This window comes from Stegostoma tigrinum, chromosome 5, assembly GCF_030684315.1.
Source record: "Stegostoma tigrinum isolate sSteTig4 chromosome 5, sSteTig4.hap1, whole genome shotgun sequence".
NCBI lineage: Eukaryota > Metazoa > Chordata > Chondrichthyes > Orectolobiformes > Stegostomatidae > Stegostoma > Stegostoma tigrinum.
The window spans coordinates 44,808,818-44,823,877 of record NC_081358.1 but is presented as its reverse complement, the minus strand read 5'-3'; the positions used below and the strand labels follow the sequence as shown (position 1 = coordinate 44,823,877).

The 15,060-nt window shown below is 43.0% G+C and overlaps 1 protein-coding gene across 1 annotated transcript in view; it reads right to left on the bottom strand.

The window, feature by feature from the left end:
• ofcc1 (orofacial cleft 1 candidate 1) overlaps positions 1-15,060 on the bottom strand; it is a 319,195-nt gene that overhangs the window by 78,263 nt on the left and 225,872 nt on the right. Inside the window, exon 18 of the mRNA XM_059646341.1 lies at positions 10,714-10,966. Coding sequence (XP_059502324.1) covers positions 10,714-10,966 — 253 coding nt within the window. The remainder of the gene's footprint in view (positions 1-10,713; positions 10,967-15,060) is intronic.

Sequence of the window (15,060 nt, the reverse complement as noted above, 5' to 3'; positions counted from 1 at the left end):
GAGAAAATAAGATAGGTGGAGAGAGTATAGGTGGGGAGGTAGAGAAGGGATAGGTCAGTCCAGGGAAGACGGACAGGTCAAGGAGGTGGGATGAGGTTAGTAGGTAGATGGGGGAGCGGCTTGTTGCGGACAGCGGGTGTGGCTTCCTCTACATTGGGGAAACCAAGCGGAGGCTTGGGGACCGCTTTGCAGAACACCTCCGCTCAGTCCGCAACAAACAACTGCACCTCCCAGTCGCAAACCATTTCCACTCCCCCTCCCATTCTCTAGATGACATGTCCATCATGGGCCTCCTGCAGTGCCACAATGATGCCACCCGAAGGTTGCAGGAACAGCAACTCATATTCCGCCTGGGAACCCTGCAGCCTAATGGTATCAATGTGGACTTCACCAGTTTCAAAATCTCCCCTTCCCCCACCGCATCCCTAAACCAGCCCAGTTCGTCGCCTCCCCCCACTGCACCACACAACCAGCCCAGCTCTTCCCCTCCACCCACTGCATCCCAAAACCAGTCCAACCTGTCTCTGCCTCCCTAACCTGTTCTTCCTCTCACCAATCCCTTCCTCCCACCCCAAGCCACACCCCCATCTACCTACTAACCTCATCCCACCTCCTTGACCTGTCCGTCTTCCCTGGACTGACTTATCCCCTCCCTACCTCCCCACCTATACTCTCTCCACCTATCTTCTTTTCTCTCCATCTTCGGTCCGCCTCCCCCTCTCTCCCTATTTATTCCAGAAACCTCACCCCATCCCCCTCTCTGATGAAGGGTCTAGGCCCGAAACGTCAGCTTTTGTGCTCCTGAGATGCTGCTTGGCCTGCTGTGTTCATCCAGCCTCACATTTTATTATCTTGGATTCTCCAGCATCTGCAGTTCCCACTATCTCTGATACATAGTGTGCATCCCAGTTTAGACCAGGGTGGTGCAGTGGTTGGTGTGTTTTGAAGTATATGACAGTAGGAAGGAAGAGGAGGGTACTATCTTTTCAAAAATATCCCCAGTGACAAAAAGCATGCTCCATACTTTATACCCCCACTTCCTTCCCACACTGTCATACATTTAAAAATAAAGGGTTGCCTACATCTGGTACCAGTCATTTCAAAGATAGGGAGAAGTTTTTATAATAAACTTACTTGAAGTAGAGCAAAAAAGCAGTGAATGAAGTATTAAAAATAGGAAGAAATTAGCATATCTACAGACCAAATCTTTAAGGATGCTTAACTGAGAAAGAATGCTGAAATCAGTTCCTGTCAGTTGTGAACAATCTGAGTACCTTCTGCTGCTTAAGTCACGTGGCATTCTCTCTGTCTCAAGAAGAGGATGACAGCACTGTTGTTGGTTCCAATATACTCTTCCACCTTGGTGAATGGCACTCGCCAATCTCAGGGAAATACAAGATTTGGTTTCACATCAAACTATTCGCTTAATAACTGTGACAGCATTTTGTTTTTACTTTAATCAATTCAAAGATACTTCCACACAATCTGACAGGGTGAATCCTGAAACTTGCATTAAATTAACAGATCTCAACAAAAGTAGTAGTCAGCTTGACACAATTTAGAGTACTGTGTACAGTTCTGGTCGCCACATTACCAAAAGGATGTGGACACTTTGGAGAGGGTGCAGAGGAGGTTCACCAGGATGTTGCCTGGTATGGAGGGTGCTAGCTATGAAGAGAGGTTGAATAGATTAAGATTATTTTCATTAGAAAGATGGAAATTGTGGGGGGACGTGATTGAGGTCTACAAAATCATGAAGGGTATAGACAGGGTGGATAGCAAGAAGCTTTTTCTCAGAGTGGGGGACTCAATTACTAAAGGCCATGAGTTCAAAGTGAGAGGAGGAAAGTTTAAGGGAGATATGAGTGTAAAGTTCTTTACGCAGAGGGTGGTGGGTACCTGGAACGCGTTGCCAGCAGAGGTGGTAGACGCAGACACATTAGCGGCTTTTAAGATATATCTGGACAGGTACATTGATGGGCGGGGAGCAAATGGACACAGACCCTTAGAAAATAGATGACAGGTTAGACAGAGGATCTCAATCAGCGCAGGCTTGGAGGGCTGAAGGGCCAGTTCCTGTGCTGTAATTTTCTTTGCTCTTTGTTCTTAATTCATCTCGACTCTCCTAACACAGGATGAAGAAAATGAGATAACAAGGTGTACAGCTGGATTAACACAGCAGGCCAGACAGCATCAGAGGAGCAGGAAAGCTTATGTTTCGGGTCTGGGCCCTTCTTTAGAAACAAAAAAGGGTCCAGACCCGAAATGCCAGCTTTTCTGCTCCTCTGATGCTGCCTGTCCTGCTGTGCTATTCAGTTCTATATTTTGTTATCACAGGCTCCAGCATCAGCAGTTCCTACTATTTCCTCATGAAGAAAATGAGACTTGGTTCCTAACGCTAATTACTTTCCTATTGATTGAAAATGCACCAATGAGAATCAGATGAGAGTAGGATTGAATTCATTTGCAATATCCTCTGTCACAGTATATTCTTTTATAATTCACTTCTGAGTCTCCCAGAATGATCCAAAAAGGAAGATCTCAATGTTGAATGAAGTTAACAGAGGGTATTTTTCAAACAAATTACCGGATACCACAGTGCTTGCAAGGTTCAAACATCAATTTTCAAGGGCCAATTCTCAATTGTAGAGATGTAGATGAGCTAAGCTATGTGCTTGGCTCCTGAGAGTCAAACATCTAGTTTAAATTCATGCTTTCCAGAAGGCAGCAGGGAATGACAGCCTCAGCACACTTTGCACTGCTCCAGATGAGGCACATGCAAGCATGTACAGAGATCATCACCCCTCAAGGTAGACTATTGGAAAACATAAATAATCAGAAGCTTTAACAGATTGAAAGAGATCACAGGACTGTCATACAAAGTGCTATAGTTGTGACAAATGTAAGATTGCACAGAAAGTTGATGCTCATACACCTAAACACCGTCATTGTTTAATCTTTCTTTTCTTACTCCTGCTTCTTGGTGCCAACTCCACAGCTGCAGTTGAGTTTGAGAAAGTTTGCCGACTGCTTTGTCACATTGCTTATGAACTAATTTGATTCAGCTGATCTCTTGTGATCAGGTCAATCCCTTTCTCTGAGGATTGATCTGTGTTGCGTCTGGACTTCTGCTTCACTCACCATCTGAATGGCTTTCTCAAGAGTCAAATCTTCTTCTGACTGCAATAGATCTGACAAAGACTCATTAGCAATTCCAGCAATAATTCCATCTTTTATGCTTTCTAACTTTATAGTTCCAGTCTCATTTTTCCATTTATCATTATTGAAGTATCAGTGAATTCTTCTGGATGGTGAACTCTTCTGTTAAATACTTCTCTTTCAAGACCTTATTTGTTCTGTGGTTAAGATAACTGTCCAAGCTATTCAGAAGTTCATCAGAGGTACCTGTTGCTTCTTTCAAATATTGGCAAGCTACAATATTTTTAGGTATTATCCCAGTTTGATTCAAAAGTATATTGACTTATTCAGCTTTTGATTTGATTTCTTCTTTGCCAGCAATTCCATATTTTAAGAGTTCCCCATGGTGTGCAATTGTCTGTTTTATTTGGCCCATCTCTGAATTCAAATCTTTCTGGCAATATTATGTCTGCTTCCTTCACTTTCTAGGGGTTTTCTTGTTCTTGCTTTAGAGGTTTATCATTCTATAGTATAGCATTACTGCCAATGTTTATTGATGCCCTGGAAGCTTTTCCTCCCCTTTTGCACCAAAATGGATGATTTCCACCTTTCGTAGTAAAAGGGATGATTCATGCAGTTTTGGTAGCTTCTCCAGATAAATTCCATTAATTGCAGTCTTTATACTCAATTCCTGTTTTCTTAATAGCTTTAATGAATTCATCCTATTGCCTCCGGCTTTAATAATTATTCCTGTTCTCTGAACAGCTTTATTGAATGATTCGTGGTCTTTGCAGCTCAATAAGATGAATCCCACTCCTTTAACAGTTTCCTAGATGAGTCTCACCATCTGAAGCTCTAAATAATAATTCCTGTGGCTTTAACTGTTTTCTCCTGCATGAATTACCACAAGTTATGTCATGGATTTCCAGCCTTTTCTATGGCCTCAACAGTCTCCTAATTTACATCTGCCATTAGACTTTGTTTGCTTAGGCTTCTAAATGTTCACTTTAACCCTATTCTGATTTTGCAACTTTCCCAACAACTACTTAGTTCAAATTGTTTCTGTGGTCCTTGATTTCCCTCATTTATAGGTATGCCTCATGATGACTGGTCATTATGTTGACCATATTCGGTATGATTTGCAAGTACATCATTTTTCCTCATTTCCCGCCCTGTAAAATGTACCATTTTTTTGAAAAAAAGAGTTTGCCTTGCCCACAGTAGTTCAGTGGTTAACACTGCTGCCTCAAACCACCAGGGACCTGGGTTTGATTCCAGCCTCGTGTGACTGTCTGTGTTGAATTTGCACATTCTCACCTTGGCTGGGTGGGCTTGCTCCAGGGGCACCAGTTTCTTCTCACAGTCCAAAGATGTGCAGATTAGGTGGACTGGCCATGCTAAATTGCCCATAGTGACCAGGGACATACACGTTAGGTGGATTGGCCATGGGAGGTGCAGGTTTTCAGGGGTAGGGGGTGGATCTAGGTGGGTGGTCTTTGGAGGGTCAGTATGAACTCGATGGGCCGGGTGGCCTGCTTCCACGCTGTTGGGATTCTATGACCAAGGAGTTTGAGTTTACGCACAGAGCCTCCAATGGCCATTCACTGTCTAACTGATCTCTACTTAGACAACTCATTGGCACCGATGCATTCTGTAACTGCATTGGTGAAGCCAATGCTTCAGCTCCATGGAGTTGTTAGCTCTCCTACTGCTGTGAGTCTCTTTTCAGGTCTGAAGGGATTTTAACCATCTAGTGTACATTCTGCCTCGTTGAATCTTAATACTAAATTCTCTACTTGAGCATTTGCAAACATTTGGTTCTTTCAGCTGCTTTTTGGGCAGCCTTTTTAAAGTTGTGTCTGAAGAAACCTCTGCAACTTGCTACAATGTTGCTCACCACAACTCATCATGTTGGATGAGCTAACTAATGGATTTACTGCCAACATCCTCTTTTGATCTGGTGTTGTACAGAAAAACAAACTGGTTGTTTATTAAGAGACTCATGTCTCAAAAAAACAAAAAATCCCAACAGTGCAGAAAGGGAAATTCAGCCCATTGAGTATGCACCGACCCTGCAAACAGCATCGCAACCAATTCCTGTAGCCCTGTGTGGGTTTTTTTGCTATAGTTATCCCACCTAACCTGTACATCCCTGGACACTAACGGGCAATTTAGCATGGCCAATTGACTTAACTTGCATATCTTTGGACTGTGGGAGGAAGCTGGGGCACCAGGAGGAAAGCTCTGCAGACTCAGGGAGAACATGCAAACTCTACACAGTGACCCAAGTCTGGAATCAAGCCCCAGACCCTAGGACTATGAGGCAGCGGTGCTAACCACTGAGCCACCCTGATGATGACAACGTAATTGATTGCATGACTGCTAACCATATACAAGCTACATTAGTATAGCATGTACTGTTACAAAGACAATGAGGAAGACCCAAACGGTGCTTTCTACTCCAAAGCTGTTCTGCCAGCAAACCAATATGACATCACCACAGCAGGTGGTGCTTAACGGAGTCCATAGCATTAACTCTTTCAAACTCTTACACAATAGGTCCAACTCACAATGCCACAATCTCCACAACAGGTAAGGCAAGGAGGAAGTTCTTGAGTCCACCCCAACCAGTATGGGTATCAGACCAATCTTATCTACACTAGCTAGGCAACCAACATCATAAGGATTGCTAGTTACCATGGAGACACACATGCCTCTTGTACCCTGGAACAATGGATAACAATTTCAGAGGCTCCAATTTCTTTCTATCACATGGCTGACTTGGAATCTCTTGCACTTTTGATATTGGCATATGTTGTGAGGATTGGCCACATTCAGAATACACTGTCTTTGGCCTTCAAGTCCTAGAGTGGGAATATGAACACCAATTTTCTAGTTGGGTCACCATGCAGTACACACCAAGTCCTCTTTGTGGAGTCGAAAGGATTGTTAAAATAATATACGCTGTCCTGCATGGCTCAACTGGGTTGCACATTTATCTTGAAGTCAGAAAACTGTGCTTTGAAGACCCACTCCAGCATCCTGAGCTCGATATTCAGGATCCAGTGCAATAGCAGTACTGAGAGAATGTTCAAACTCTTGGTGATGCCATCTGTTTGGTGGAAGATTAAACTGAAGTCTTGCGTGCTCTCTGAGAATGTAAAAAGTCTTATGGTATTGCTTTAAAGATAAGTGGAGGGAGTTCTTTTGTTTGGCAATTGACAATATTATTCCTTTAATCGACACCTCAAAACAGACTACCTGGTCATTGAGACATTGTTGTTTGTGGGAGCTTACTCTGTGCATATTGGCTGACACATTTCGAACATTGTAACACATGAAATTTACATAATTGGCCGTAAAGTAGCTTGGAAATTCTGTAGTAGTGGAAGATGCTGTGTAAATTCTTCTTTTCTTTCCCTTATGATGTCATTTGGACCTTCTGCATAGATCACAGTCGAACACTCACTTCCCAGTGTATCACAGGTGCTATTTAAAAAAATGGCTGGCACATTTAAAACTTAGTGATAATGGGAACTGCAGATGCTGCAGAATCCAAGATAACAAAGTGTGAAGCTGGATGAACACAGCAGGCCAAGCAGCATCTCAGGAGCACACTTGGCACCTTCCCCTGCAACTGCAGGAAGTGCAACACTTGCCCCCACACCTCCTCCCTCACCCCTATCCCAGGCCCCAAGATGACCTTCCACATTAAGCAGAGGTTCACCTGCACATCTGCCAATGTGGTATACTGTATCCATTGTACCCGGTGTGGCTTCCTCTACATTGGGGAAACCAAGTGGACTCTTGGGGACCGCTTTACAGAACACCTCCACTCGGTTCGCAATAAACAACTGCACCTCCCAGTTGCTAACCATTTCCACTCCCCCTCCCATTCCTCAGACGACATGTCCATCATGGGCCTCCTGCAGTGCCACAATGATGCCACCCATAGGTTGCAAGAACAGCATCTCATATTCCGCTTGGGAACCCTGCAGCCCAATGGTATCAATGTGGACTTCACAAGCTTCAAAATCTCCCCATCCCCCACTGCATCCCAAAATCAGCCCAGTTCTTTCCCTCCCCCCACCTGCATCACTAAACCAGCTCGTCCCCTCCTCCCACAGCATCCCAAAACCAGCCCAGCTTGTCTCTGCCTCCCTAACCTGTTCTTCCTCTCACCCATCCCTTCCTCCCACCTCAAGCCTCCATTTCCTACATACTAACCTCATCCCGCCTCCTTGACCTGTCTGCCCTCCCTGGACTGACCTGTCCCCTCCCTACCTCCCCGCCTATACTCTCCTCTCCACCTATGTTCTTTTCTCTCCATCTTCAGTCCGCCTCCCCCCTCTCTCTATTTATTCCAGAATCCTCTCCCCATCCCCCTCTCTGATGAAGGGTCTAGGCCCAAGACATCAGCTTTTGTGCTCCTGAGATGCTGCTTGGCCTGCTGTGTTCATCCAGCTCCACACTTTGTTATCTTACATTTAAAACTTATATGCTTTTATGTAGCAAGCCATTTCCTTTCTGAGATCAGCACTGTACTTGTTTTATTTCATTGAAAGAAATGCAGTCAGACCCCAAAAGCATTCCTTTCAATCTTGCACGCATTCCATCAGCCAAACTGCCAAAGTAAATGTATATCATTTTGTTGGATTTTACTTCAAAATTCACTCCTAATCACTTTGTATTAAAATGTGCATTGAATTGGGCAGCATGCAACTTTAATTTTTATTCACTTGCCTCATACCACATTACATGATTATATTGCCAGCTATTCCATGTCCTGTATTGGTTTGCCTTGTGCTCTAACTCCTTTTTGTCCAAAATGCCCTTGAGCATTTTCATTTTGAATCACTACAAACTATGCAATAGGCAATTGCTCGTATCTGAATTAAAAATCTAAAACAGCTAACAGTCCACAGTGGAGGAATAAACACAGCAACTGACCATTAATTATATTAAAGCGCTGTTTCAAATCACACTTCCTGAGTCAGCTTGCAAACTTGCTAGTGGTAAGAAAACTCAAACAAGGCACACACAGTGAAAGACGTGGTGCCTCACAGTAAATCTCGTACAATGAAGAATGCAAGACATAATGAGTGAACATGCTCTATTACAAAATCAACTTCTTTCCATGAAACATAAGGGACCTAACTGGAATTTTGCCAATAGATACCACGAATGGTCTAGTTCTTCATCATAGCACCTGGCAGCAGACTGAGCCTTAAAAACTGAGGGAAAGAAAATAGGTGTGGCATCAAGTAATGAACTTACAAGCAAAACTTGGTGAACTGTGGGCTGGACCTACCACAGGATCCAGCCACTGGTATATTACTGATCTTCATCAGAGCCTGGGCAAAGTCACGGGAGGAAGGAAGGGAGAAGCAGGTATGTCAACAAGTATGGATTTTGCTAGTTTCAGATGATGCCCACCCAAAGCTCATTCTTAACAGTTCACTGAAATTGGGATGAGTTTCATTCTATTGGACAAATGTTCAAATATTTCTGTTTTTCATGGTGGGTAATACATAATGAACTAAGGAACTGGAGGCTTATTAGAGGAATTTTAACCATCATGGTAATAGTGATCATAAGCAAAGATTTCTTGGATTACCTAAGTAATAGAGTCATACAGCATGGAAACAGACCCTTTGGTCCAACTAGTCTATGCCAACCATAATCCCAAACTAAACTAGCCCCACCAACATGCAGTTGGCTCATATCCTTCTGAACATTTCTTATTCGTGTTCTTATACCGATGTCTTTTAAATAATGCAAATGAATCCGTCTCCACCACTTCCTCCAGGAGTTCATTCCACACATGAACCACTCTCTGTGTAACAGAAGTTGCCCCTCATTTTTTAAAAATCTTTCTCCTCTCATCTTAAAAAATGGTCCTCTTGTCTTGAAATCACCCACCTCAGGGAAAAGATACCTGCCATTCACCATATCTATATCCCTCATGATTTTATAAAACTCTGTAAGGTCACCTCTTAACTTCCAGGCTCCAGTGAAAAAAGTGAGGTAGATGTTAGCAGAGGATTCAATCTCGTTTCTGAAACATTATCCTAAATCATTAATTCAACTGAATTTTATGAAATAATGAAGCTTTTGGGCATAGGCAGACATTGTCCATGTAGACTTTCAGAAAGCTTTTGCTAAGCAGCCTCACAAAAGGTTAGTCTGTAAGGCAGAATTTATGAAATGGTTGCGGTGGATGGAGTTTATGGCATTCCCATAGACAGAAAGTTGTCATTCATAATTATGGCGCACTTCATGACTGTGGATCACTAGTGTAGCTCAGAAATCAGAGCCGAGGCCTTTGATTGTAGTGACCTGGATGGCGGTCTTGTGGGACAGAAGCAATCTGCAAGTTTGTCATCAATGTGATGGAATGTAAATGATACAAAGATTGTTTCAGTGTTACAACTGACAACAAATGACTGCAAGCAGATCTTGAATCAATAGGGGAGTGGATGCGTGCTTAGCAGAAAGAAAAGAAATGCAGTGATGCAGCTGGGCATAACCAATATCAAGTACACTCTACTACTGGGTATACAACTGAAGTCTGTTTAGAGAGAAGAAGATATTCATCTTTTTTGTAAACACTTTTCTGACGAAGTCAACTCTGGTCTTCAAAGGGTTTAATGACAGCATTAGCTTGACTCGCCGGAATGATTCAGTGTAAAATAAAACACACTATGTTGTGCTTGTATAAATCCCTTGTTAAGTGTCACTTGGAATACTGCATCCCATGTAGTGCAATGTTTCATATAAGGTTCACCAGAGGGCCATAAGAATGATACCCATCTGAAAGCACTGTTGATACATACAGAGATGTGAAAAAGCTTACCTTGGTGACAAATAGACACAAATGCTTAAAGATGTTAGATTGTGGCATTTAAAATAGTGAGGGGGCTAAACAATGTTAACAAGGACAATTTTGTTAAATTAGAGGTGTTGGAGAGGACTGGTCAGATATGCAACAAGCTCTCTGATAAGTATTAATTCACTGCACATTTTCATGGGTAAATTAAGCAGAAATTGCAACATACAAATGTAGTTTGGATACTATGTTTTATAGATCATGGTCACTCCTGCCTCGTGGACTAGTTTTGACCTCTGAATGTGTCTGGGAGAAAGTTCCCATCTTTAATCAGCTACATTTGTCCTTAGGTTTTCTCATCATCATTCTTTTGTTGTTCTTGGAAGATTACATGTTTTTTGGTGACTTATGAGCATTTGGGCATGGAGTGTGGAGTTGGAGGAGCTTGTAAATTCCAATGCTTATGGCATTGCAACTGAACGGACCTGGCTTAAAATAAAACAGCTCACCTTTTGCTGCACATTGGTTCTGAATTTTAACAGCGAATCATAATGAAATATGCAAATGATAGTTTGTTTGGTACAGCACACATTTATAGTTAGTGATCTTACATCTCATCTACTGACAAAATACTAATCATTTGCAGCTGTCTGTTTCATCATAGCACCATTCACTTTCAAATTTTTTCCAAGATACAGTGCATTCTATTTAAAGTCTGCATGTACAGGTTATTTTAACTGACTTACCCCCAGGATGCCATCTACTATAAATATTGCCAGAGGGTCAAGCACTGTCCAAATTCCCATTGCCATGATAAACCTTGACAAGAAGGACGGGAATGAGCCAAATAATATATGACAGAGCCATCTGATCATAGCCATAACAAGCATAGCCACATTCAAGGTCAGAGGTCCCAGGGCTACAATGGTCAACTCCTCCCAAGTGTGCAGCAGAGAATTCTGGTAGCAGAGTTCAACTGTGTGTGGATAAAAATTGAACCTTAAAGGAAAAAGAAATTGAAAAATTAGAATGATTACATCTATACATACAATGTCATGACTGAACCCTTTCTGGCCCAAATTATGCCGTCACTGAAGAAGGAATGACACCCACCATGCACCTCACTGACAGGTGCCTAGAGGCTTTTAAGCAGAGACATCCTTTAATTGAGTGTGGCACCCACTACAGGGTATCCTGTGTGAGCAGTGGGAGCACCAGTAAAGCTCTTCAACCAATCAGACTGAAGAATCCTCACTGAGTCACACAGGGTCTAAAGAAAGGGCCGTGGAGAGAAACTGAAATATAGATTGTAAAAACTCATAGGATGTAGAGAGAGAGAGATTAAAAAAAGGCAGACAGAAAAGTTTTACGAACTATTTGTTTCCATTTGTTGCTTGTAAATTTTGGGATCTGAGCTGCACACACTGTGCTGCATCAGTCAGCAGGGAAAGCTACCAGGACACTTTGCTCCTAGTGATGGACACACCTCTTCGTGCAGGCAATTCAAATTTGCAAGGGCAGGAGGGTGTGATGCGGGTGATTCAGATATGGGGATTCAAGCAGCAACCCTTGAGGAGCCCCTGTCCTTGCAATTATCCAAAAGTATGAGGTAATTACAAGCTGTGAGGACGAGACTGGGGATACCAGACAGGATGGGTAAACTGACCTTGGCACCCTGGTGAAGGAAGCCATTCAACTGGGAAGAGGAAATCGGATTGCAGTAGTGGTGTGGACAATATAAGTCGGGGAATAGATACTGTTCTCAGTAACCATCAGCATGAGTCACAAATGCTGTGATGCCTATTTGTTGTCAAGGTTAACAACATCTCCACAGGGTTGGAGAGAAACTTGGGATTTGGACAGAAGTGATCTAGTTGTTGTCCTCCAAGTTGGTATTGACAACATTGACAGGAAGGAAAAACAGGTTCTGCTGTAAGATTTTGAACAGTTAGAAACTAATCTCACAACATACTGCCTAAGGCACAGGCAAACTGGGTGTACCTACCCCAAAAGGACTGCCTCAATAGGAAAGCTCACCAACACCTTCTCAAGGGAAACTAGAAATGGGCAATAAGGGCAGGCCCACATTCCCTGATTATGTTAAGTTAGCATCAGTCTTTACACTGGAAGATGCTTCACACATTCCAATAACTCTAAAGAGTGCGGGGAAAGAACATAGAACATAGAACAACACAGCGCAGAACAGGCCCTTCGGCCCTCGATGTTGTGCCGACCTGTGAACTAATCTAAGCCCCTCCCCCTACACTATCCCATCATCATCCCCATGCTTATCCAAGGACTGTTTAAATGCCCCTAATGTGGCTGAGTTAACTACATTGGCAGGCAGGGCGTTCCACGCCCTTACCACTCTCTGAGTAAAGAACCTGCCTCTGACATCTGTCTTAAATCGATCACCCCTCACTTTGCAGCTATCCCCCCTTGTACAAGCTGAAGTCATCATCCTCGGAAAAAGACTCTCACTGTCCACCCTAACTAATCTTCTCATCCATCTTGTATGTCTCCATTAAATCCCCTCTTAGCCTCCTTCTCTCCAATGAGAACAGACCCAAATCCCTCAGCCTTTCCTCATAAGGCCTGCGCTCCAGACGAGGCAACATCCTGGTAAATCTCCTCTGCACCTTTTCCAATGCTTCCACATCCTTCCTGTAATGGAGCGACCAGAACTGCACGCAATATTCCAAATGAGGCTGTACCAGCGTTTTGTACAGTTGCAGCATGACATCACGGCTCCAGAACTCAATCCCTCTACCAATAAAACCTAAAACACCGTAAACCTTCTTAACAGCACTATCAACCTGGGTGGCAACTTTCAGGGATCTATGTACGTGGACACCAAGATCCCTCTGCACATCCACACTACCAAGAATCTTTCCAGTGACCCGGTATTCTGCCTTTCTATTATTCCTCCCAAAGTGAATCACCTCACATTTATCTGTATTAAACTCCATTTGCCACCTTTCAGCCCAATTCTGCAGTTTATCCAAGTCTCCCTGCAACCTGCAACATTCTTCCACACTGTTCACCACCCCACCGACTTTAGTGTCATCTGCAAACTTACTAACCCATCCACCTATGCCTGCATCCAAGTCATTTATAAAAATGACAAACAGCAGTGGTCCCAAAACAGATCTTTGAGGCACACCACTAGTGACCTGACTCCAGGCTAAATATTTTCCATCAACCGCCACTCATTGCCTTCTCACAGAAAGCCAGTTTCTAATCCAAACTGCTAAATCTCCCTCAATCCCGTGCCTCTGTATTTTCTCCAATAGCCCGCCATGTGGAACCTTATCAAAGGCTTTACTGAAGTCCATGTACACCACGTCAACTGCCCTACCCACATCCACATGCTTGGTCACCTTCTCAAAAAACTCAATGAGGTTTGTGAGACACGACCTGCCCTTGATGAATCCATGCTGACTATCTCCAATCAAATTGTTGCTTGCTAGATGAACTAAGTCCTTTCACCATCACTGAGAAGCAGTATCAGACAAACTAATGGGCCTAAAGGCAGATAATTCCCCTAGCCCTCATGACTTTCAGCCTAGGATTCTAAAAGAGGTAGCTACAGTGATAATGCATGCACTGGTTGTAATTTTCCAAAAATCCAGAGAAGTACCAGAGGATTGGAAAGCTGCCAATGTGTCACCCCTATTCAAAATGGAAAGGAGGCAAAAAGCAGATAATTGTAGGACAATTAGCCTAATATCTATTGTTGGAAAAGTATTTAAATCAATTTTTAAGGAAAAAAATTGCAGAACATTTAGAAAATTATAATCCGATAAGGCACAGTCAGAATGGCCTTGTGAAAGGGAAGTCATGTCTGACAAACTTTGTGGAGTTTTTCAAGGAAGACTCAACCAAAATAGATAGCAGGAACCAGTAGATGTGTTGCATGGATTTCTATATGGCACTCAATGATGCAGCTCACAGAACAACAGCCAATGGAAGAGACAGTACATTGGCATGGATACAGAACTGGCTAATGGACTGGAGACAGTGAGTGTGAATAAGGGGCTCTTTTTCAGCTTGGCGACCTTGAGGGGATCCACACGGAATCAGTGCTGGAACTGCAACTTATTAACGACTTCAAGGAAGGAAGCAAACGTAGTATAGCCGAATTTGCAGATGACATAAAAATAGTTGGAAAGGCAGGTTGCGAGGGGTGTACAAACAGTTTACAGTGAGATACTGACAAAGGAAGTAAATGAGCAAGAAATTGGCAAATGGAATATAATGAGGGAAAATGTGAAGCTCTTTAGTTGGGGAGGGAGAACAAAAGAACACAGTAGTATTTAAATGGAGAGGTACAGCAGAAGGTTGCAATACAAAGGGATTTGGGGTACTTATACATGAAACACAGGAAACAAGCACACAGTTGCAGCAGGTAATCAGGAATGCCAATGAAATGTTAGCCCTCATTTCGATGGGGTTGGAATATAAGAGTCGGGAGGTCTTACCACAATTGTACAAGGTGCTGGTAAGACCACATTGGAGCACTATAAGCACTTTTGGTAAGATGTTATTTCATTGAAGATAGTTCAGAGAAGGTTCATCAGGATGATCCCCGATATAGAGGGGTTGACTTGTGAGAAAAGGCTAAACATTCTGGGACTCTACTCATTGAAATTTAGAAGATTGAGAGGTGATCTCTTTGAAACTTATAGGATTCTTAAGGGCTTGGCAGGGTAAATGCTGAGAGAATGTTTCCCCTTATGGGAAACTCTAGGACCAGAGGACATAATCTCAGAAATAAGGGGCATTGATTTATAACTGAGATGGAGAAGGAGTTTTTCTCTCAGAAGTTGTGAGTGTTTAGAATTCCTTGCCTCAAAGAGTTGTGGTGGCAGACTCCTTGTGCATATTTAAGGCTGAGATAGATAGATTCTTAATGAGTCAGAAATTGGCTTGCTGAAAGAAGACAGAGGGTGGTGGTTGATGGGAAATGTTCATCCTGGAGACCAGCTACTAGTGGTGTACCGCAAGGGTCGGTGTTGGGTCCTCTGCTGTTTGTCATTTTTATAAATGACCTGTATGAGGGCATAGTAGGATGGGTTAGTAAATTTGCAGAC